Source organism: Stegostoma tigrinum, chromosome 9 (genome assembly GCF_030684315.1).
Source record: "Stegostoma tigrinum isolate sSteTig4 chromosome 9, sSteTig4.hap1, whole genome shotgun sequence".
In the NCBI taxonomy this organism is placed as follows: Eukaryota; Metazoa; Chordata; class Chondrichthyes; order Orectolobiformes; family Stegostomatidae; genus Stegostoma; species Stegostoma tigrinum.
Genome location: NC_081362.1, coordinates 19429176 through 19454385, shown reverse-complemented (window position 1 = coordinate 19454385; position 25210 = coordinate 19429176). Strand labels below are relative to the sequence as shown.

General features: G+C 41.4%; 1 protein-coding gene across 4 annotated transcripts; it reads right to left on the bottom strand.

The window, feature by feature from the left end:
- Positions 1–1463: 1463 nt before the first annotated feature.
- LOC125455052 (cystatin-F-like) lies at positions 1464–24810 on the bottom strand. Of its 4 annotated transcripts, none has more exons than XM_048536568.2 (5): positions 24700–24725; positions 23704–23793; positions 20691–20860; positions 11522–11638; positions 1464–2881 (listed from the first exon to the last, which is right to left on the bottom strand). In XM_048536568.2, the coding sequence occupies exons 2-5, from the start codon at positions 23717–23719 to the stop codon at positions 2801–2803; spliced, it is 384 nt and encodes a 127-aa protein (XP_048392525.2). In that variant the 5' UTR covers positions 23720–23793; positions 24700–24725; the 3' UTR covers positions 1464–2800. The 4 variants fall into 4 exon arrangements, with proteins under 4 accessions (XP_048392525.2, XP_048392526.2, XP_048392524.2 ...); XM_048536569.2 differs by lacking the exon at positions 24700–24725 and adding an exon at positions 24112–24172; XM_048536567.2 differs by lacking the exons at positions 23704–23793; positions 24700–24725 and adding an exon at positions 24112–24165.
- Positions 24811–25210: the final 400 nt, after the last annotated feature.

Sequence of the window (25210 nt, the reverse complement as noted above, 5' to 3'; positions counted from 1 at the left end):
AGGGATCCGTGTTTGGATCGCTATTGTTTGTGATATACATAAATGATCTGGAGAAAAGTATAGATGGTTTGACTAGCAAGTTTGCAAATGACAGTAAGATTGGTGGCGTAGCAGATAGTTAAGGGGACTGTCAGAGAATGCAGCAGAATATGGATAGGTTGGAGAGTAAGATGGAGAAATAGCAGATGGAGTTCAATCCAGGCAAATGCGAGGTGATGCATTTTGGAAGTTCCAATTCAAGAGCGAACTATACAGTAAATGGAAAAGCCATGGGGAAAATTGATGCACAGAGAAATATGGGTCTTTAGGTCCATTGTACCCTGAAGGTGGCAACACAGGTGGATAGAGTGGTCAAGAAGGCATACGGCATGCTTTCGTTCATCATACGGGGTATTGAGTACGAGAGTTGGCAGGTCATGTTGCAATTGTATCGGACTTTGATTCGACCACATTTGGAATATTGCGTACAGTTCTGGTCGCCACATTACCAAAAGGATGTGGATGCTTTGGAGAGGGTGCAGAGGAGGTTCACCAGGATGTTGCCTGGTATGGACGGTGGTAGCTATGAAGAGAAGTTGAGTAGAACAGGATTATTTACATTTGACAGACAGAGGTTGAGGGGGGACCCTAATTGAGGCCTACAAAATCATGAGGTGTATAAATAGGGTGGATAGCAGGAAGCTTTTTCCCTGGAGTGGGTGGACTCAATTACTAGGGGTCACGATTTCAAGGTGAGATGGGGAAGGCTTAAGGGAGATATGTGTGGAAAGTTCTTTATGCAGAGGGTGGTGGGTGCCTGGATCATGTTACCAGTGGATGTGGTAGAGGCAGGCATGATAGCATTATTTAAGATGTATCTAGACAGGTACATAAGTGGGCAGGGAGCAGAGGGAAACAGATCCTTGGAAAATTGGCGACAGGTTTAGATAGAGGACGTGGATCGGTGCAGGCTTGGAGGGCCGAAGGGCCTGTTCCGGTGCTGTAATTTTCTTTGTTCTTTGTTCTAAACCTGATGTGCCACCTATTCACCCACTGCATCAAACTTTTCCTGACCTTTTGGAGTTCCACACTGATCTCCTCACTGTTCTCAGTGCTTCTTATTTTTGTAAGATCCGGAAACTTTTAAACTGACTCCTGCACGCCAGGATGTAGTCACTTTTTAAACTTTTTCATTTTGAGGTATAGCAAAGATGGGGAAGGTACAGGGGTATGAGATAAGATGTAGCAAAAACATTATGCCAAATAGTTCAAGAAAGACTGGGTGCTATGATCTTCAAAGATGCATTTCTTGCAAGTACAGCATCGTAATCATTTAAGAATGCAACACTGAAATGAGAATCTCCTCTTAAGCAACACAATTGATTTACTGCTTAATGATTCTTTTCAAATGATACTACAGCCAATCAGCCTTTAATTAAATATATTCAGTTATAATAGTAAAATACACAATCAACAGATTGAATATGCTTGCATTTATTCAGAGGAAGCAATATCTCAGTTCTTGGAATAAAATGAGAAAAGTTCTTGAAAGACCCAAGCTACTAGCTCTTCAGGAGAGAAGCATTCAACATGGACAATTGATTCCAGCTTTCATAGTGAAGTAAGAAGTTACATATTCAGGGTGTATTTCATGACCTCAGGACACCTTAAAGCGATTCACAGCCATTGAAGTGTAGTCATATTGATTGAAAGATAAATATGCTCAGACTTTAGAGTTAGCTCTATTTTAAAAAAGTATTACTGAGTCTTTTACATCCATTGAAAAGGGCAGCCAAGCCTAAGTTTAACTTTTTATCTGAAGCAATGTCCCTCTGATAAATGTTGAGTCTCGAACGAGCAGTCTTCCAATTCAGAGGTGAGAGTGCCACCACGGAGTCATGGTTGACAACTTTGTGGCTTCAACCCAGCTTTGAAAACTCAATTAGAAAAGAGCGAAAGTAGAGACTCCACATGCCAGTCAACTTGAGGTAATGGGAAGTAGCCTCATGCTCAGGAATGTTTTTGTCCCCTCTAAGATCTTGACTTGTGCATCTCTAGCATTTTAGGGAGATAAATTTCAGCTGAAATCTTTGTTGTGTTCAAGTTATTATCAGCTGACACAAGCAGTTACACATACATTTGATGGTCTTTTATTGATCAGCCCTTGTGATTCAATGGGTGATACTTCTGTTTCAGTGTCAGAATGCTTCAGGCACAAATCTTACTTCAGAGTTTTTAAAGAACATAATCTAAGTTACAATTTTTGTACGGTACTGACTAAATGCTACACTGTTGGCAGTGCTGTCTTCCAGACATGAGGCTAAGCCAGGATCTCATCTCCAAAAGATTCCATTTCATCATTTTGAAGAACAGACAACAGCTGATTTGACTTTCATTTCATTGCTGATATAAGATATTGTACAAATTGGTTGCCAATATTTCAGCTACACTTTTTAAAGAGTGCTTTTGTGTAAATCTCTTCAGGATATTCTGTGTTTTCAGAAAGACATATAAAATACAATTCTTTATTTATCATCATTAATTCATTTGAAATATGCTTGCTGATAACATCAAGGCAAAGAATACCATTGTTCAAAAAAAAGTGTATAGTTTCCTATGCCGGCAGCTGTATTCTTTTAAAGTGTAAAATTACGGCCATTTCTAGGTGGGGAAGACTTCTTCATGAATTATACAGGATGCTGGAATCTTCTCTTCAACACTACAGGCTGCAAGCAGAATTGGTGAAATTGGATAAAAACTTTGCCACTCTGTGGAAATGCTTCAACTGTTGGCACAAGGAAGGAATACAGTCCTGTAGGTTTCACTGGCAACTTGTTGCAATTACTTTCCAAACATGTTGTTTCGAAGAAGCAACCCAGAGTTCAAAATGACAAGTCAATTTCTAAAAAATAAGGTACAAGGTTAAATTGGAGGAGAGTACAGGAACCTGTACTAGAATCCCTACAGTGTGGAAGCAGGCCATTCAGCCCATTCCAACCCTTCAAAGAGCAACCCACCCTATCTTTGTATTTCCCATGGCTAATCCATGCACATCCCTGAACATTACAAGCAATTTAGCAGGACCAATCCACCTAACCTGCACATCTTTGGACTGTGGGAGGAATCCAGATCACCCAGTGAGGACCCACCCAGAAACAAGGCGAACATGCAAACTCCACACAGATAGTCACCCAAGTCTGGATTTGAGCCAGAGTTCCTGGTGCTGTGATGCAGCAGTGCTAGCCACTGAGCCACCTGCTATTAAATCATAAATGAAAATAAATTACAAATAAAAATAGATCTTACATAATTGTGCAGTACACAATTGTACAACACTGAAGGTCACAATTTTGCAATCATGTCAGGGCTAGTTGTTTTGAAAGGGCTTTCCCATTTGCCTCACTCCTGTGCTGCCTCAGTAGCATTGTTACAGCAGCATTTAACATGGAAAGCTCAAACCTGAAAAAGACCAGTGTATTTGTGTCAAATTCTTCCTCTGTTGCTTCAATTTGTACTTCCAGGGAACATGGTAACATTCAGGGAATAGAAATGTTCCAAAGGGTTGTTACATTTGAATCTCACAGCTGTCTACTACAGTTAACAGTTCCAAAATATTAGTTATATTCAATACACCCAGGAACAACGGTCAGACATGTTATTTTTGGGCCAGTTTGTTGCAGAAGAAAACACCGAAGCAATCCCCAATGCCAAAAGAATATTTAGCAGCACCGCTGTAAAGGCAATTGAATTATACTGAGTCTGTGCAGTAGGGGTCTCAGTGAGAAATCTCTAGTTTTTGGATGGCTTTATGCTATTAGAGGCTCTAGGAATTTCAGGTGTTTGAGTCAGGGCTCCAGGAAAAGATCCTGGGAGCTGTGAGTACTCACAAGAAAGTATGATATTATCAAATTGGAGAAGGTACAGAAAAGGTTTAGAAGGATGTTGTTACGAGGACTGGAGCGCTTGAGTTACAAGGAGAGGCTGGATAAGTGGGGATTTTTTTCACTAGACCATAGGAGGTCGATAGGTGACTTTATATAGAGGTTTGTAAAATCATGAGCTATAGATAAAGTGAATTGCAAAGGGCTTTTCCCTAGGGTAGGGGAGTTCAAAAATAGAGGGCATACATATAAAGCGTGGGGAGAAAGATTTAAAAAGAGACCTGGGGAGCAACATGGGGTCGTTCATATATGGAATGAGCTGCCGGAGGAAATGGTAGATGCAGGTGCAATTACAACATTTAAAAGACATTTGGACAGGCACGTGACTAGGAAAGGTTTAGAGGGATATGGGCCAATGTAGGCAAACAGGACTAGTTTAGTTTGGTAAACTTGGTTGGCACGGGAGAGATGGGCTGAAGGATCTGTTTGTGCTCTAATGCTTGAATACCTTCTTTAGAATTTCAAGGCACAGACAGAGAGAGAGACAGACTGTTCAATACAACTGAGTATGAATGAATCTGGTGAAAATTCAGGGTAGAGCATAAAATTGGTGAATCTCACTGTTCCTGGAGTTGAGGCCTGAGGAAATGTAGTTTTGAAGAATGCAGTGAAGTGTAGATGGACCACAGTACTCCACAAATGTTAACAGTCTAGGACATTCCATCTAGACAATGGATGGATATTTATTTAATTCAACAATCAACAGGTTTGTTTGGTTAACAGCAAAACCTAGATAATAATGATACAGAAAGTCATAGAGGCCTGTGGCACAGAATCAGTCCTCAAGGCTGTTCCACCATTCGATAGGATCATGGTTGATCGGACAGTCCTCATGTTCACTTTCTCCTCACCCTTGATTCCCCTACTGATCAAGAATCTAACTCAGCTTTTTAGGTATACACACAGGTTTTGACCCCATAACTATCTGTGGCAAGGCATTCCAATGACACTTAAACTTCAGAGGTGAAGTTACTCCCCATAAAAGTCTTAAATTGCCACCCTCATTCTGAGGCTATGCCCTTTGGTCCTAGGCTCTCCCATATGGAGAAACATTGTCTCAGTTTTTACCCTGTCAAGCCCTGTGCAACTCACAGATCACCTTTCATTCTTCTAAACTCTGAGTAGAGTCCCAACCTGTTTAGCCTTTTCTCACAAGATGACCTCTCCATACTGTGGATCATCCTGCTGAACCTTCTCTCAATTACCTCTAGTGAAATGTTACCTTTCCTTAAATGAAAGGGGAAAGAATTTTACATTTTACCACATTTGCCAATTTTTTGCTCATTTACTTAGGATTAGATTCCTTTTAGAGTGGATGCAGGCCCTTTGGCCCAACAAGTCCACACCGCCCCTTGATATATCTCACCCAGACCTACCCCCCTATAACTCACACCTCTGAACACTGGGCAATTTAGCATGGTCAATCCACCTAGCCTGCACATTTCGGACTGTGGGAGGAAACCCATGCAGGCACGAGGAGAATGTGCAAACTCGGCACAGTCGTCCGAGGCTGGGATCGAGCCTGGGTCCCTGGTGCTGTGAGGTTGCCGTGCTAACCACTGAGCCACCATGCCGCCCCAATCAACAGATTAACTTGTCAACAGCTCTTTGTAAACTGTTTGTACCGCATTGTAACCTGCCTTTCCATGTAATTGTATCATCTGCAAAAAAAGTTTGATTACCGTACTTTTGCTTCTTTCCTCCAAGTCATTAATACATACATTGTAAACATCTGCGGTGCCAGCACTGCCCCTTGTGGAACTACACTGGTTCCAGGTCGCCAATCTGAAAAAGATCTCTATATCTTCATTCCCTGTTTCTTATCCATTGGCCAGTTCTCTATGCCAATATACTACTTTTAACACTGGGCTCCTATGACAAATTTTGGTGAGGTACCCTGTCTAAAGCCTTCTGGTAGTACAAATAACTGCTTCTCCTCTTCCACTCTGGTTGAGAATTCCTCAAAAAATTCTAATAAATCAGTCAGACATTATTTCTCTTTTACAAAGCCACATTGACTTGCTTGATTAAATTATGATTTTTCAAGTGTGACATTACTTCCTTAATAATTGATTCCAATAATTTTCCAAAAATGAATATTGAGATAATCAGCCTATAGTTACCTGCTTTCTACCTCCCTGCCTTTTAAGTAGGTGTCACTTTAGCAGTTTTCCAGTATTCTGGCACTTCTCCAGAATCCAAAGATATTTGGAAAATTCTAACCAATGCATCACTATCTCTGCAGGTATCCCTTTTAAAATTCTAGGATGGAAGGCATCAGGGTCAGGGAGCTTACCTTCTTTAGCCTCATTAGTTTATTGAATATTACTTCTCTAGAGAGAGTGATAGTACTTAATTTCTCACCACTTATTCTTCAACATAAGTAGAATTTTCCAAGTATTTTTCACCATAAAGACTGATGCAGAGTATCTGTTCAGCTCCTCTGCCACCCCCTGTTCCTATCAACCCAAATTCATTTTCTAAAGGGGCATTTGTTCACTTTGACTTTTCTCTTCCTTTTTATGTATTTAGAGAAGCTTTTATTGTCAGGTTTAATATTCCTCACTAGTTTGCCTTCATAGTTTAATTCTGTATATAATATCTTTTTAGTCCTGTTTTGCTGGGTTTTGAATTTATTCAAACTTTAGCTCTATCACTGACTTTAGGCTCCCTACATACTTTTTCTTTCAAATTTACACTCTCCTTAAAGTCCTTGGTTAACCATGTTTGGAATCCCTTCTCAGAATATTTCATCCCTACTGGGATGTATTTTTAATGAGAGTCATTAATTACCTCCTCAAATGTCCATCACTGCTTGCTTACTATCATTATTGCTGATCTGTCTGCAGTGTTAACTTTAGATAACGTTATCCCAATTTCATTGTAATGCCCTTTATTTAAATCATTGTTTCTTACACAGATTTCTCACACAAATGTAATTTGATTATGTTATGATCACTACTTCCTAGGGGATCTTTTACTCAGAGGTCATTTTTTAAAACCTGCTTCATTACCCATTACCAGATCCAAAGACACCCTGGTTGGCTCCATGACATATTGCTCAAGGAGACTATCGCTAATGCACTCTATGAATTCATTGTTGTAGCAACCCTTTCCAGTTTGATCCATCCAATCAACTTTAAGATTTAAATCACCCATAATTGCTATAATATTTTTAGATAAAATTTGTTGATTTACAGCTTTTTCCAGAGTGGGTGTTATTTGGAGTCTGTACACAAGCAATGCCTTCTTTCCCTTGCTTTGTTTTAAAATTTTCCTCCATAGAGAATCTATATCACCCTATCAGAAATTGTCTCAGTCTGTTCTCATTTTGTCCCTTATTAAAGTGCTATCCCACCACCTTTTCCATCAGCCCATCTATCCAAAGAGTTAAATACCCCTGAATTTTAAGTTACCAATCTTGATCTCCTTGTAACTGATATTCCATAACAGCAATGAGATCATATACATTTACTTAGATATGTGTTGTCAGTTCATTTACCTCCTTCTGAATGCTTTGTGATACAAAGCCTTTAAGTTAGTTCTGTTAATCAAATTTTCCTAAACTTAAGGTTCGTTGGTACAATAAGACAGTCACACGCACTGTCCCTTCTTTATTTTCACGTAACAATCATCCCATCACTAACTTACAGTCCTACCTTCTCCTTTACATTTGATTTTTGTAAATTTTCATGCAACTGAACACAACCCCTCCCCCCCACCTCCTATCCCTCAGCATGATTCAGGTGAAGCCCATCCCATCAGATCAACTCCCTTCCTCCCCACTACAGGGGCTGATATCTCATGAATTCAAAACCATGTATCCCATACTTCACCACAAAAACTCTCCATCCTAACCAACATCTTTGTAAACCTGATATAGCAAGAACTGCTGGAGCCAGAAGTAACAAAAGTGTGGAAGAAGGGTCCTGACTTGAAACGTCAGCTTTCCTGTTCCTCGTGCTGCCTGGTCAGCTGTGTTCCTCCAGCTCCACACTTAGTTATCTTGGTAAACCTCATCTCTACCATCTCCAGTGCAATCACATCTCTGCTATAGTATGAATTCCAGAGTTGCACAATAATCTAGCTGTGACCTAGCCAACCTTTATACAATCCCAGCATCATCTCCTTGCACATAAAAATTTCAATGCCTTGACCAGTAAAGGAGAGTATCCCTAACCTCTTCTTTATCTACCTGTCCTAGTGGGCATGCAAACCATGGTCACTTGTTTCTGATTTACAGCTTCCACAGTTCTTTGTTTTATTAGGGTCCCTCAGAATCCTTCATCAAGTTCAACCATAAAGGCTAAAGAAACACAAAAGGGGTGGAATAAAGAAATGTAAAAATAAATGGACAAGTAAGGAAATGTGGAGATGTCTCAGGTACTGTGTTCAATTTCTGAGCACGTACTGTCCAATATACCTGAAATCCTTCAGTTTGAAGAAATGTTTAGTTGCTGAAGGTGGGCTATGGAAGACAGGAAATGCTTGTTTTCTTTTGTTGAGAGGCCATGGAGCTATCAGTACCAAAATACAATCTACAATTACAACAAAAATAAAATTATGGTCTCACTTAATTAGTAGCACAGAGAATTGATTTAATAAAAGCTTACAACTGCTGAGGAGTTGATAGTGTCATAGGAGTTCAAAATCATGAAGGGAAATGTTTAGAAAGCAGAAGCAGAATCATCAATCAGAAAACAATATCAAACGACAGCTTTGTGATGCGTTGGTTGTCTGCATAATAATTACTTTGTTGTTTACTGGAGTTCAGTTGACATTTCAACATTAAAGGACTTAATCATTTCAGTCATGATCAGCCAGATAAAAATCGAATAGAAGGATGGGTTCTGCACTGATGGAGCTAAAGTGTGTCAGGGTGTAAAATAGAAACTAGTGCAATCACCTTGAACAATGGGTATGAATTCATGTGCAGGCCAGACCTGCAAAGGATGGGACATTTCCTTTGCTAAGGGATATTATCGTTAAAAACACTTCCTTGTTCACTAGCCTATTGTTGCTCGCATGTTGGTCAACCTTACAGAACATTTATATTCCACTTTTCTTAATTAAGTTTATGTTCATAGAATCATACAATATAGAAGAAGCCCTTTGTCCCATCAAGTCTATACCGTCAAAAGCATACTACACCATGAAATAAAGGGGCTCCTGTAATTTGATGCTAGAGTCCCTGCCTCTGAGTCAGGAGACCCAGGTTCAAGTCTGAGGTGTGCAGTAACATCTCTGAACAGGTTGGTGAGGAAAATACCTACACCTTGAGCTATCTGGAGCATTTGCTTTTTTCCACTGCGGTGGTTGCTGCAAGAGATTCCTTTGTGGAGGATGGAAGGGGCTGGTGAGGTGATGAGCAGCTGAGACAGGATAGCTGTCTTACCACCAGGACACTTTTCCTACAGCAGGCTGCCAGGCAGATTGGCAACCCACTGTGTGGAGATCATGTATTTTTCAATCAACCTGTTCAGAGATGTTATTGACATGCCACTGGGGTAGGTGGGACTTGAACCTGGGTCTCCCAGCTCAGAGATAGGGACAGTACCACTGCATCACAAGAAACCCCATTTCAAGGAGTCAATTAAATCAGTTTATGAGGCTAATGGGGCAGCACCTAATATGTTGGGAGGTCATCGTAGAAGTCACTTTCCTGTCCCATCCAGGAGGAAATCCAATGTATAGGTTTCACGATCCACAGTGGTGACCCTGGGTGTGAATGTCAGCCCCACAGTCCTAACTATATCCTGTGGATAGACTTCCCCTCTTTCCCATGGGGCCTCTGTTCTTCTAAAAAAAGTCTGAAGGTGTTACCAGTTTAAGGCCACACCCCCAGCCCTCAGTGATGACCACCCCTGGACTTTCTGAACGCCATCGTCTTTAATTAGAAAAAAAGTGTCAGGAGAAAAAGTGATCTACTGAGGTGGCGATGCTGCCACTATTCAGCCCAATTCTTACTCCAATTGTATCGAGCCTTGGTGTGGCCACACCTGGAGTATTGTGTACTCTGATCCTGGAATGCTGGCATTGTCCTGTGAGGGGACATTGAGGAAACAGGGCCTGCAATCATCAACTTTTAGATGAGTTGGACTTATTTAAGGATGCAAAATTATCATAGGGTCTGACGGGTTAGCTGGAAGGAATGTGGTTGCCTAGGGACTAGACCTGGGGGGGATAATCTCAAAATAAGAGGTAAGTGTGAGATGTGGAGCAATCTATTCATTTGGAGGGTGTACTCTTTAGTATTCTATACCCCCAAAAGCAGATAGGGCTCAGTCAGAGTATATTCAAGCCAGATCAATGGTTTTCTAGATATTAAAAATATCAAAGGATAAGGGAGTATCATCAGGAAAAATTGCGTCGAGGTTAAAATTCAGCCATGATCTAGTTGGATGGTGGAGCAGGCTTGTTAGATTGAATGGCTTACTCTTGTTCCTCTATCCTACGTTCTTCTTGTCACCTCAAGGTCCTGAAGCCCATGGTGGAATTCAGGCCCATGTGTTTTGTGGCATTTTGTGAGGAAGTGGACAAGGCCTCAAATTCTTGTTCAAGAAGGGAGGCGAAGTGATGGCTCTCAAGACGGAATAATTATCTATATTTTAAAGGCACGCTCTTTCTTAACTGATAAGAGACCAACTTGACAAGGTGTGGTAAGAGTGGCCTATAGTTTACTCACTTGGCTACCTGACTGAAGTTCCATGAAAGAAATCTGTTGAAAAAGAACTGACGAGTGGAAGAGGTCATTTTGTCCAGAGTGAAAATTGACATATTCTAAAGGAATGTCCAGAAAATTCTTCTCTGTGCTGAAATAAGGTTGAAGAGTGCAAAGAGATAACCAGCAGGAGCTTTCCTTGCCCATGTTTGACCTGATACCATAAGACTTTATGGGGTCCAAAATAAATGTTGAGGACTCCTACGACAGCTTCCTCCTGACTGTTTACCATTATGCCTCCTTCTCTGTGGGTCTGTCCTGCAGATGGGACAAGTCATGTCTACAGATGGTGATGGTTTTGTCTGGGATGTAGCAACTCTCACCAAATCCTATGTTACAGACAATGCCAGGCTGTTGCTTGTCTAGTCTATGAGGCAGTTATCCCAATTTTTGCACTGGTTGTGATTTTGGCCGGGGTAGGGGCGGGGGGGGGGGACACTTCAGGATCAGTAAGGCAGCATTTACTGTTCCTGTTCCTGGAGTCTTCATTGGTGTCAGGTGGCTCACTTTGTCCCATTCCTTTTGAGAATGTTTTCAGGGTTTGACATAAAGGAATAGTTTGCTTGTCAGTTTCAGAGGACAGTTGGGAGTCTAGAATTACATGTAGACCAAATAAGGTCACAATGGCAGATTTTCTTCAGTAAAAGGGCATTTGTGAATCCAATGGGTTTTTATGACAATTGAAATCATTAGACTTTTAATTCCAATTTAAAAAGTAAATTCCTTATTGGCCGTGGTGAGATTTAACTCTGGCCTGGAGCATTACCCGGGCTCCTGGAGTACTAGTTCATTGGGAATATCTTTGCCTTCCATGTTTTTTGTATAGACATTAGAAGCCTTCCAAACATAGGTTCAAGTAATGAGTGTGGAATTGTTTTACCTTAATCAGCGGTGGATGTGTTTCAAATGAACAGTATTCGAGGTTATATGGTTTTCCTTTACGACACACTGTTCTTCCAATATCAACGCAGAGAAAATATTTCAGACCAGCAACAACCTTTAAATGAAAATAGGGTTTTTTTAAAATATCTCCTTGGAACATAGCTGCTCAAGTATTATGTAAAATGGATTTATTCTAAAGCTGCTGAAGTGCAACATTAATGTGTAGAGAGAATGATCATCTTACTGTAAAGTATAAGTGTTTCAACTCCTTAGATTCCTCTAACGTATGAGCAGGAACATATTGGCAAAATGTTCATGTATTTTAACAAAAAGACTAAGTCACACTTGGCTCCAAGGTAAACAAAAGGAAGTCATCGTCAGGGCATTGTCAGTTTGATTGAAAGCATTAAATAACCTTTCCTTCTTTTGTTTGAAGCCGCTCATGCGACATTTCCTCTATGTAAATGCACAGATCTAAAAACAACATTCATGCTTTTTCTGTAATTAAACTCACTGACCAGTGTAGCTGCAGTAACTGCTCAGTTGTGCATCTTCCAACTGGCTCCAAAAAAGAAGAAAAAAAATTACTTTTCACAAATAACTGCCCTTTTTGTCAACCCACACACATTGCTGCAATCCTCTTCCCTTATTGATGGCTGACAATAGGAGCTCAAGGCCTCGAAGGTGATACAGTGGAAGTTTGCTGGTTTGGTAGCAGGGCAAGTTGATGTGCAGGGAACAAATGAAGCTGATGTTTTTATAAGAGCAGAAAAAAGGGAAAGGAGAAATTTAAGATAACATGGTATGAAGCTGGATGAACGCAGCAGGCCAAGCAGCAGAGGAGCAGGAAAGTTCGAGACCTGAAATGTCAACTTTCCTGCTCCTCTGATGCTGCTTGGCCTGCTGTGTTCATCCAGCTTCACAATGTGTTATCCCAGATTCTCCAGCAATGGCAGTTCCTATTATCTCAGGAGAAATTTAATACAGATGCTCAAAATTAAAGGGATTTTGACAGAGTGAAAAAGGAAATAAAACCCTTTCCACTAATGTTGAATGTTTACAGCCAGAGGATGCAAAATTAAGATAATTGGTAAAAGAACCAGAGGGGAAAATGCAAGTTACTTCCGCAGGTCAAGATAGGGAGCCTGGAAACAAAATCTGAATGAGTGGAGATGGAACTTCTGGCAAGAGAATTTGATCAGATACAGTAATTGAAACTGAAAGAATTCCACAGATCTCTGTAAACCTCTCATGGCAGTTCTTCTAAAGAGCAGGTTCAATTGGGTAAATGGCCTCCGAGTTCTGTAAGAAATCTGCCTGTCTAATTCTCTCAATATCTCACTGACCCTACATTTAAGTGCATTTTACTAGCTCTTGTTATCTCCTGTGTAATGACATAACTGCCATTATGAAAGTCCTCAATCTCCAAGTTTTAACAGCCTCAAACTTGCTCTTAACTGAATACTTGGAACACTGAATTCATAAAGGTTCATAGAGCCATGCAGCTTCAGAACAGACCCTTCAGTCCAACTGACCAAGCTAAAAACAGCCCCATTTGCCTGCATTTGGCCCATATCCCTCTAAACCTTTCCTATTCATGTACCTGTCCAAATGCATTTTAAATGTTATAATTGTACCCACATCCACCACTTGGTCAGGCAGTTAATTCCACAAGCGAGTTAATTTATTTTCCAAGGGATAGTTGTTGGCTTAACCATCATGTTAGCTTGCTATTATTAATTAATTTTAAACAAATTCAACTTTGTCTAAATAGTGACCTTAATCCCTATGTAAAAATCTTATAGTGTCACACAAACATATCTGTGAACATTAAATAAGATTTCTGTTCCATAATTCAAAGTGGATAAAGTTCAAATTTTGGAATATTCACATACAACTGCCGCAACCAGCCTGAGTACAGATAGAAAGCAACCTGAACAAGATACTGCAGATGATCTTGATTATCCTCTGGTATGAGATTGACCATGTTCATCACCTTGGCCGCTTGGGAGGGTTCTGGTTATGTAAGTAACTGCAACAGCTGTTTGGTAACTGAAGGGTCTGGTCCACATAGGATAGGATAATGTACTGTAGCCAGTTTTGCAATCGTGGAAAGGCAAGTTGCAAGGGGGATACAAACAGTTTAAGGGAGATATTGATAGGCTATTAATCCAGGAACTCAGCTAATCTTCTGGGGATAGCAAGAACTGCAGATGTTGGGAGTCAGAGTCAATATAGTGTGGAGCTGGAGGAACACAGCAGTCAGGCAGCATCACAGGAGCAGGAAAGTCAACGTTCTGGGTTAGGACCCTTCAACCAGGACAGGGGAGGGGAAGGGAGCTCAGAAATAAATAGAGGGAGGAGGGTGGGTCTGGGAACAAGTAGGTGGGATGGTGATAGGTGGATGTTGGTAGGGTGTTGCAGAGATTGGTAGTGGAAAGGGTGGGACAGATAGGTGAGAAGGAAGATGGACGGATCGTGTCAGGTCAAGGAAGCAGGGATGAGAGGGAGGGTTGGGCATGCGACAAGGCCAGGGGTGGAGAGATTTTGAAAGTGATGAATTTTATGTTGAGGCCTTTGGGTTGGAGGCTCCTGAGGTGGAATATAAAAAAGGTGCTGTTCCAGCAATTTTTCTGTAGCCTCATTGGTGACATTGGAGGGGGCCCAGGATGGAGATATCGCCATGGGAGTGGGAAGGGAAGCTGGTGTTGATTGGAGAATTCAGAGCATAGATGCTCCGCAAGTCAGTTACCAATTCTGTGCTAGGTCACTCCGAAGTAGAGGAAGCCATATTGGGAGTAACAGATACTGTAGGCCAGGTTAGAAGACCTTTTTGTGTCAGATACAGAACAATTATTTGGGACCTCAGACGGAGGTAAGAGGAGAGGTGAAGGAGCAGGTGTAGCACTTCCTGCAATTGCAGGGAATGATGCCGGTGTTGGTGGGGTTAGTGAGGAGAGTTGTGGAGAGAGCAGTCCCTAAGGAAAGCAAATGGCGTGGGGACCCAGGTTTGAATCCTGCCACAACAGATGGTGGAATTTGAATTCAAGAAAAAGAATTCTGGAATTAAGAAACTACTGGTGACCATTAAACCATTGTCAACTGTCAGAAAACCCCTCTGGCTCACTAATGTCCTTCAGGGGAAAAAAATCTGCCATCCTCACCTGGTCCAACCTACATGTAACTCCAGACCCACAGCAATGTGGTTGACTCTCCATTTGCCTCTGAAATGGCCTAGCAAGCCAATCGCTACAAAGTCTCAAAGAAATTAAACTGGACAGATCACCAGACATCGACCTAGTAATTGATAAAGACAAGGACAGAAACAACCTGGTCGGTCCTGCTCACTAACACTTCGGCTTCACATACTAGTGAAGCAATAGCCTGATATAGTCATACTCACAGACAGACAGTGTCCCAGACACCACCACATTCTCTGAATCTATCCTGTCCCACCAGCAGGGCAGACCAAGTAGAGGTGGTGGTACAGTGGTATACAGTCAGAACGATGTTCTAGGAATCCTCAACATTGTCTCAGGACCCCATGATATCTCATGGCTTAAGGTTAAACATGGCCAAGAAAATCTCCTGCTGATTACCATGCACCATTCTTCCTCAGCTGATCAATCAGTACCCCTCCAACTGTTGCTCAACATTGAGGAAGCACTGAGGATGGCAAGGACACAAGTTGTACTCTGGGTGGGGAGTTTCAATGTCCACCACCAAGAGTGGCTCAGATGATTGAGCTGGTCGGGCTCTAAAGGACACAGCTGCTAGACTGGGTCTGTAGCAGGTGGTGAGGGAACCAACAAGGAGGGAAAAAACACACTCGACCTCATCCTTATCAACCTGCCAGCTGCAGCTCCACTTGTCCATAAAAGTATTGGAAAGAGTGACCTTCACACTGTCCTTGTGGAGACAAAGTCCCGCATTCATATTGAGAACAACCTCTACCATGTTGTGTGGCACTATCACCGTGCTAAATGAGGCAGACTTTGCACTGATCTAGCAACTCAAGGCTGAGCATTCATGAGGTGCAGTGGGCCACCAACAGCAGCAGAATTGTGCTTCAGCACAATCTAACCTCAGCTTGGCATATACCCCACTCACCAATTACCATCAGGCCAGGAGATCAACCCTGGTTCAAAGACGAGTGCAGGATGGCATGCCAGAGCAGCACCAGACACACCTGAAGAGGTGGCATTCAACCTGGTGAGGCCACTAAACAGGACTACTTGCACACCAAACAGTGAAAGCAGCAAGTGATAAACAGAGCTAAGTAATCCCACAACCAGGGGATCAGATCTAAGCTCTGCAGTCCTGCCGCATCCAGTTGTGAATGGTGGTGGACAATTAAACAACTCACTGAAGGAGAAGGCTCCACAAATATACCCATCCTCAGTGATGGAAGAGCCCAGCACATCAGTGCAAAAGATAAGCCTGAAGCTTTGGCAGCAATCTTCAGCTAGAAGTGCCAAGTGGATGATCCATCTCGGCCTCCTCCAATGGTCCCCCGTATTACAGATACCAGTCTTCAGCCAATTTGATTCACCCCATGTGATATCAAGAAACAGTTGGAGACATTGGATACTGCAAAAGCTACAGTCCTTGACAACATTCCAACAATAGTACTGAAGACTTCTGCTCCAGAAGTTGCTGCTCCCCTAGCCAAGCAGTTCCAACACTGGTATCTACCCAGCAATGTGGAAGATTGCACAAGTATATCCTGTACACAAAAAGCAGGACAAATCCAACCTGGCCAATTACCATTCCATCAGTCTACTCTCAATCATCAGTGAAGTGACAGTAACAGCGCTATCAATCAGCACTGCTCCGCAATAACCTGCTCAGTGACGCCCAGTTTGGGTTCCGCCAGGACCACTCAGCTCCTGACCTCATTACAGCCTTGGTTCAAACATGGACAAAAGAGCTGAATTCCAGAGGTGAGGTGAGGTGAGAGTGACAGCCCTTGAACTTAAGGCTGCATTTGACCAAGTGTGGCATCAAGGAACCCTAGCAAAAACTGGAATCAATGGGTATCAGAGGCAAACTCTATAGTGGTTGGAGTCATACCTGACACATAAGATGGTTATCATTGCTAGAGGTCAGTCATCTCAGCTCTAGGACATCTCTGTAGGAGTTCCTCAGGACATTGTCCTCAGCCCAACCATCTTCAGCTGCTTCATCAGTGACCTTCCCTCCATCATAAGGTCAGAAGTGAGGATGTTTGCTGATGATTGCACAATGTTCAGCATCACTCGTGACTCCTCAGATACTGAAGCAATCCGTGTTCAAATGCAACAAGATCTGGACAATACCCAGGCTTGGGCTGACAATAGTAAAGTAACATTCATGCCACACAAATGCCAGACTATGACCATCACCAGTAAGAGACAATCTAACCACTGCCGGTTGGCATTGAATGGTGTTACCGTCACTGAATCCCTCATTATCAACATCCTGGGGGTTATCATTGACCAGAAACTCAACCGGGCTCACGACATAAACATAGTAGCTATAAGAGCAGGCCAGAAACTAGGAATACTGCAGCGAGTAACTCATCTGAGTCCACAAAGACTGTCCACGATCTACAAATGTGCAAGTCACAAGTGTGGTGGAATACTCCCTCAGTTGCCTAGATGAGTGCAGCCCCAGCTACACTCAAGAAACTTGACAATATCCAGGACAAAGCAGCCCGCTAGACTGGAACTCACATCCACAGGCATCCAATCCTTTCACCACTGATGCTCAGTAGCAGCAGAGTGTACAATCTACAAGATGCATGCAGAAATTTAGCAGAGATCCTCAGACAGCACTTTCAAACCCACAACCACTTCTGTCTAGAAGGACAAGGGCAGCAGATATATGGGAACACCACCACATTCAAGTTCCCCTCCAAGCCACTCACCATCCTGACTTAGAGATATATCACTGTTCCATCACAGTCACTGGGTCAAAATCCTGGAATTTCCACCCTAGTGGCATTGTGGGTCAACCCACAGCAGGTGGACTGCAGCAGTTCAAGGCGGCAGCTCACCACCACCTCCTCAAGGGGAACTAGGGACGGGCAATAAATGCTGGCCAGCCAGCGATGCACACATTCCACAAATAAAAGAAACTAGATACACAAGAACAATTTGGCAAATGGAGTACAATGAAAAAAATCAAAGGGATGTTGTTCAGTTTAGAAGGGAGAACAAGAGATCAAAGCATTATTTAAATGGAGGAAAAACTGCAGAGGGACTTGGGGATACTTGTGCATGATATACAGAAAGTTAGCACACGGGGTATCAGGTAATCAGGAACGTTAATGAAATGTTGGTCCTTATTGCAACTGGATTGGAGTATAAAAGAGTAGAGAAGTCTTACTGCAGGTGTACCAGGTGCTGGTGAGTCCACATCTGGAGTACTGTGGGCAGTTTCAATCCTCTTATTTAGAAGGAGATTATTTTATTGAAGGCAGTTCAAGAGAAGGTTCACTTGTATGATCTTTTTCATGGAGGGATTATCTTATGAGTAAAATTTAAGCAGGTTGGAATTCTACTCATTGGAATTTGGAAGAATGAGAGGTGATCTTATTGAAACATATCAGATTCTTAAGGGGCTTGACAGAGTAAATGCTGTGAGGATGTTTTCCCTCATGGAAAAGTTGAGGACCAGAGAGCATAGCCTTAGAATAAAGTCGTGCCAATTTAAGACTGAGATAGGGGGAAATTTCTTCTCTTAGAGGTTTGAAAGTCTTTGGATCTCCTTGTCAGAGAGACCTGTGGGGGCACAGTCCTTGTGTACATTTAAGACTGAGAGATAGATAGATTCATGATCAGAGGGAAAACATAAAGGGTTACAGGGAGTATGCAGAAGCATGGACGTGAGAAATATCTGGCCAGCTATGATCCTATTGAATGGCAGAACAGGCTGGAGGTACTGACTAGCTTTTTCCTGTTCTTGTTCTTTATGGATACCACAGATGACTTCATTTTTGGGGAGTTATTTACCTGGGATTTCCTTTCCATTTTCTCTCTGCTTCTGACATGCATGTTTTTTCAGGAGAGGCCTCATTTTAAAATTTTGTTGCACCAGACAGTGATCATACGGGAGCTTCTTCCAGTACTCAAAGTCATTACCAAAACATCAGATTGTAGCATCTCCTCTGGTCATCATGAGTACACACCCCAGTATCAATACCTTTATCGAGGATTCATTTTGCTAAGTGAGTGCCTGGCATTCTAGTTACAGAAACAGTCTCACTCAGTGTTGTGACTGAGTTAGTCTAGATCCTTGACACAAAAGTTCAGTGGGTACCTCTGAGATCCTGGTATTTTGGCCTACAAAACTAATTTTCAGAGGCCTCTGAAGGCAACCCAAGTAAAAATGGTTGAGTTTCTTAGCATGACTCAATATACAATTTAACTCAGATGGAGGGGGAGAGAAAAAAAAAAGAGAGAGGAGAAAGACTAAAATTTTGGGCTTGAGATAGCACATTCCTAGGGAAGGCTGGACATCACTTCAGTTTTCTTCATACTAAGGCAACATTTGTTGCATGCTATGGAAAACAAGTCAGTCCAGCTCTGAACTGGCATCTACTGTGCCATCATTGGCAAACAATAAATCATGATGTGCATCCTTGGAGACTTTAATCTTTGAGTCATCTCTTGAGCTCTTGTTTGCACATCTCATCTCAATGGATTAGAGTTACACTCCTCTGATTGCTCCAAGATTGGCAAGTTCCTTTCTGCTCTCTCCAGTTCTGAGAAAGGGTCACCGGACCCAAAACATTAACTCTATTTTCTCCTTCACAGATCCTGCCAGACCTGCTGAGCTTCTCAAAAAAAAACTTTGCTTTTGTTCCTTTCTGCTTATGCAGGGTGGCAAATGAAGGCATCTTTTTATTCTTGTGGGATGCTTCCTTGCTGCTACAGAGACTGAAAAAGCTCAGTGAACCTCTTGACCACGTGCAGACCTCTATCTTTGTAGATAGCACCAGCTCTTGGAGCTTGGCCATTTGACAGGAATTTGATCTCGTACATAGCCTCTGACAGACATCGAGAGAGCAGCTTATAGAAACTTGCGGCAGTATATTGTTTGCTTTTGTTGCTAGATGAAGGATAATTGAGGATGTGGTTAAAGAGTTCTGCCTATCGTCCGAGAATTTGTACTTTTTCTATAAGTGGTGTTGACCTGTTAGCATGTAGGATCAGTAATGAACCAGCAGGCTGGTGCCTGTATAAAAATCACATTCATCAATTGATACCCACTGTTCAGAGCCTGCATATGACTGACATTAAACTGTTCTGATTCATCCAAGTGTCTTGCTTCTGAGCTTTGAAAATTGTTTTACAGGATGTGGGGTTGCTGTCAAGTTCAGAATTTGTCACGTATCCTATAACTGCCCCTGGTTTGAGTAGTTCACTAGAGTATTACACAAATTGCTAAGGCTCAGCCACAGTGCTGAAGCCCTTGAGTCACGTATAGGCCATACCACATAGCAGATTTGAATGAAATGAGCTTTTCTAACCAAAGAAGCTAGTTGTCATGGTCACCATGATGGAAACTAGATGTTTGAACGGAATTTACATTTCACCAATTGCCATGGAGAGATATGAACTTATGTTCCTTGAACATTTGGCCTCTGGAATACTTATTGGGCAACATTACCACTACGCCACGACACCTTCAAATCTTACTCTGGACAGTTCTGCAGATATTTTGGTAGATATTGCCCTTGAATAGTGATGATTTGCCATTCAGGAAGACTCTAGAGGTGATGTATTTCCTCCAGTAGTTTCTGGATGATCCCATTGTTTTCAGCAAAGTGATTTTGATGTTTACGAGTGGGTAGGGGCAAGGACCTCTGGAACAGAGGAATGTACTGGACCCCCGAAGGATATCCAGTGTTACTCTTCCCTTATACTCATATTTCAGGCGATGGAAATCGACATGCTGGATCTACAGGTACTTATCCATAAATAGGTTTCTTTGAGATTCTGTTGTTCCTTAACAAGCTCACCACAAATCTTATTTAAACTGTGTCAGTGCATCCAGTTGTACTGTTGCGAATCTCTGAATTGTATGTTCTTCTTCTGGGCTGAGTATTCTTGGTCAATTTCAGAAGAATGGAGGAATTAAAGGTTGCTTTCCCTACAGCACTTAAATATGGTTCTTCTTACCTGAACTTGTGCTTTACGTATCTTCTGAACTTTAAACAGGAAGATGTCATTTGATTGGTTGTTGTAACCATAGATTGCAATTAAGGTGGCATTTTGAACATCAGAGTCAGATGTATTAACATCTCTGAGAAATCCTGGTCCAACTGGTGTCTCTTCCATCATGTCAACAGCTAGAATACACAAGAAACAGTCATGAACAAAGTGGGAAACAGAGTCATAGAGCCAGAGATGTAAAGAATGGAAACATTCTGTGGTCCAACTCGTCCATGCTGACTAGACATCCTAAATTAATCTAGTCCTATTTGCCAGCATTTGGCCCATATCCCTCTAAAGCCTTCCTATTCATGGCATATCCAGATTCCTTTTAAATGTTGAAGTTGTACAGCTTTTACCACTTCATCTGGCAGCTCAAGCCATACAACACACCATCCTGTGTTGCCCTTTAAGTCCCTTTTAAATATATCCCCTCTCACCTAAACCTATGCCCTTTAGTTTTGGGCTCCTCAACCCTGGGGAAAAGATCTTGGCTATTCACTCTCTCTATCCATGTCCCTCATGATTTTATAAGCCTCTAAGGTCAACTCTCAGCCTCCGATGCTCCAGGGAAAATAGTCCCAGCCTATTTAGCCTCTCCCTGCAGCTCAAGCCCTCCAAACCTGGCAACATCCTTGTTAATCTTTTTGAACACTTTCAAGTTTAACAGCATTTTCCCCCTGTAGCAATGGGTCAACTTACTTCGGCTATGCAACAAAATTAAATGCTGTTTTATCACTATCAGGTTACAGAGCTCAGATACTTCACAAAAATAAAAAAGGAGATTACTTATAATCCTCTATTTTAGAAACAAAAAAAAACAGTGAAGATGAGATTTACTGTAATGATACCAAGAACGTAGGATCTTGGTTCTACCAGAAACAACAATTGCCGAGATGGTTTTCCTCCAAGCAGTGTAGGTTAAGGAAATTTAAGTTTGAGCATCTTTATTCTGTTTAAATGAGAATTTTTGACAAGAGTATGCAAGAAAAAAGCTGTTTCAAATGGCAGTAGGGTCACTGAACAGAGGGTGCAGTTTAACTGATTGTGAAAATAAATAGACATAAGGTACAGTGAGGAGAACACAAGGCATTGGATGTAATAATCAATCCACCCCATTTCAATATGAACTCTCATTACTTAGAAATGTATCAGATTCTCCAAATAATATCCCAAGGCCAACAATGGGTTCTGTGTAGCTGCTGGTAAAGCTCAGCAGGCCTTGCAGCATTGAGAAGGGAAATCTGTTAAAATCTCAGGTCCGGTGATCCTTCCTCAGAACTCTGAAGTCTTTTCACGAATGCTGCCAGGCCTGTTGAGCTTGTCCAGCAAATTCTGTTTTTTTGTTTCTGCATTTCTTTTGGTTTTTATTTAGCGGGTTGTGTGTCTAGGACACAAGCTTGTTAACTAAGGAGCTGAAGTTACATTCCTGTACAAAAGAGGGCGCAAGCTCTGGCAATTGCTGGTGACTTACTTCCCCACAGCATTTATCTTGATGAATGGCCCCAATGTCTCTGGCAATTCTAATTTGTTTAAAAAATGGGTGAAAAGTAGATTCTGGCAGATGTTAGCAATCAGAAGTCTTAAAACTACCTCAACCAAGCTTTGATGAGATCAATAAGCCCTGTTGAGAATGAATATTCATCAACTAAGCTGGAGAGATCTGTTTCTAAATGTATATCTGTTGCTTTAATTACATAACTTTCTGCCTCACGTTGTTCTGTCCCCTAAAATTTCCATTCTTTAGATCTACTGATTTTGCACAGTCTATCAGAACAAGAAGATTGTCAACTGGTAGAATTAAAGGTCATTAAAGTTTTCCCACCCTCAACCCACTCTCCAAATATTTTTGGAACAGAGACAGTATTCAAATAATAGAAAAAAAGCCCAACTTGATATCTCTCGTTTTCTTCTCAAGATTGCTTGCAGCAGTAAGGAGTAACCTTCAATCCCTGGAGAATGCAGAATAATCCTGAAAGGTTTTCAATCCCATCTCTGATTATAGGAGCTGTGTATATCCTAACTGGTACCAAATCCCATTCACGCCACTAAACTGTCTGCTAGCATTGATCAATTCAACCAAAAGATCTGTTTTAACACTATACTCTCTAATATGAGTGGAAGCAATCTTGGATGAATAGTAAGAATACACACGGGTGAGGTGGAGGGTAGAAGCAGCAGAGGAGTTTAAAAACCAAGCAGACAATAAACAAAAATTGACTGAACAGCAAGTTAAAATAATTGATATAAATTTGCAAGCTATGCACAGCAGGCTAAACAGATTCTGAATAGTGAGAGACATTCAGTAGAATTAGTCACAATTAGTGGTTTTGGAGGGTTAATTACAGGCTTATAATCCCTGCTGTAGATAATAAAGGTACATATTACAGCTGTAAGTGTAGATTAAAGTTTAGAATGTGTTTTTGAAAGAAGACTAATCAAATCTCTACATCCTGTTTATAGATTAATGTGCAAACTGTCAACTTTCAGAATTTCCTTTTTTGGGGAAATAGGGCATCAGTCCACTTCTGCTGTAGGACCCAAATAGCCTGATGAAAGAATAATTCTCATTAAAAATAGTAACTATTCAAACAATTCAACCTATTCAAATGCATCACCAGTGAATTATAAGAATGAAAGATGGACCCACATCTTTAAAGTAGTTGCCTGGGGAGCACAGAACTTGAATAGTGCTTAAAAGAAAACCCTGAAGCTTTTCATCTTGAACTCAGCAGAATAGTCAAGAGTTTACGCTCACGGTTTTGTATTCTTGTAATTCTCAATGTTAAAAATAACTCCGGTGGTGACAGGAGAGGGGATTGTTAGAACAAAGCAATAGAAACCAAAAGTCACTGAAGTTATGATTGAATCTACAACGTTCATTGTTGTCAGGAGATTCACAGCATGGAAACAGACAGGCCATTCAGCCCATCAACATCAATGTTGATACTTCAAATAAGCCTCCTTTAACTACCTCTACCTTGTCTCTGCATCATTGTATTCCCCTTACAGACAGGAGTGCTAGAGCTTCAACTGTTCCACATAGCCGTGAGTGCCACACTCTTGCCATCTAAGATATGAAAGAGTTCTTCTTAAATTCTTTATCTGGCTGGTTTGAAACATTTATATTCCTTTATTTTGGATTCACCCACAAATGCAGATATAGCCTTCACATTCATCAATTTTAACTCCATTCACCTTTGCATGAAAATCATTATTTGACTATGGATCATTCCCAAACATTATCATAGATTATTAGAATACATGAGGCTTCTGGGCTTTGCTTTGCAGAGATACAATCACATCAAGAGAAAGTCATTACATATAATTCAACTTTTTTCCATTATCTTGAAGCATTGCACTTAGTTGACTTTTCTTCCAGTATTACCTTGTTCTGGGTGGAGCTTTAATCTTGTTTCCATACTTCAAAGGGTTAGCATTTTTAACCAACATTTAAATGCCCAAGGAGAAGACACATGTAATGGAAAGCTGACAAGATACTGCAGACCAGTAGCACATTTTACCATGAGTTCAGCACACAGCTAGTTGGAGGAGAGGGGGCTAAGGGAAAAACTAAACAGAATAGCACTGAGTGAAGTATCATTTTAAAAAGTGGCTAGTTGAGCACTTTCAAATACTTTAACTAAACTGGACATAAACTTGCTGCTCTGCTAATAGTGATTAATGGGGCTGACAAAACCAATGAACTCAGGCTGCTGGAACTAGAGCAGACATCGCTGACAAAACCTTTGGTTACAAGCTTCCCTAACAACACAAGTTTTAATGAGCTGCAGCAGAAGCCACATCCTCTCCAATTCAATGCAAATACCACATTTAATCTTGCTGTGACACGTCTAGGTCTGCTACCACCTCCATGTTCTCCACCAAATTCAATGATTGCACAGATCACAACACATCCCAATTAACTAATCACACCCAATATTTAAAGATACAACAAGAGATATTGATTACTTGCCATCAGAATGGGCCAAACCAACAGCAAACAACATAGAGAGAAGCACTTGCAGCATTGTGTCCAATTATTAGTCAATCTTGCTTCTTACACCCTTCTGCCTCTGCACTTGGAACTTCCCTTTTAAGTCAGGGGGGTGTCACGCACATCTTTTCCCTCATTTGAAGTTTCCTGATTACAATCTTAGCCTTTGTCCAATTAGGGCTTTGCTTTGAAATTATGGCTCCCTTATTGGTGAGTTTCTGCGACGAAATTTCAGAAATCATAGTGGTGACATGAAATAACTCAAAACCTACTGGCATGCACGGAGTTAAAATTGGGCCCAGTGTTTTGCATAGACTAGGCTTGTACTCCCTCGAGTACAGAAGATTGAGGGTGATCAAATTGGGGAGGCTAAGATGATTAAAGGATTTGAAAGGACAGTTAGACATTTCCTGAAGTGATATGTTAACCCCAAAACCAAACAGTGGAGTGGGCATAGCTTTGAACAGGAAGGATATCTGCTTTACTGCTG

Excerpts from the sequence above, each read along its gene's own strand:
- LOC125455052 (XM_048536565.2), bottom strand. The coding sequence starts at position 24,754 with ATGCTGCAAGTGCTTCTCTCTATGTTGTTTGCTGTTGGTTTGGCCCAT. Across the intron at positions 20,861-24,699 it reads TGGTTTGGCCCATTCTGATG|CTGTTGACATGATGGAAGAG; the intron begins GCAAGTAATCAA and ends TGTGTATTCTAG. Across the intron at positions 2,882-11,521 it reads CACATCCACCGCTGATTAAG|AAATTGACTTGTCATTTTGA; the intron begins GTAAAACAATTC and ends CTTATTTTTTAG.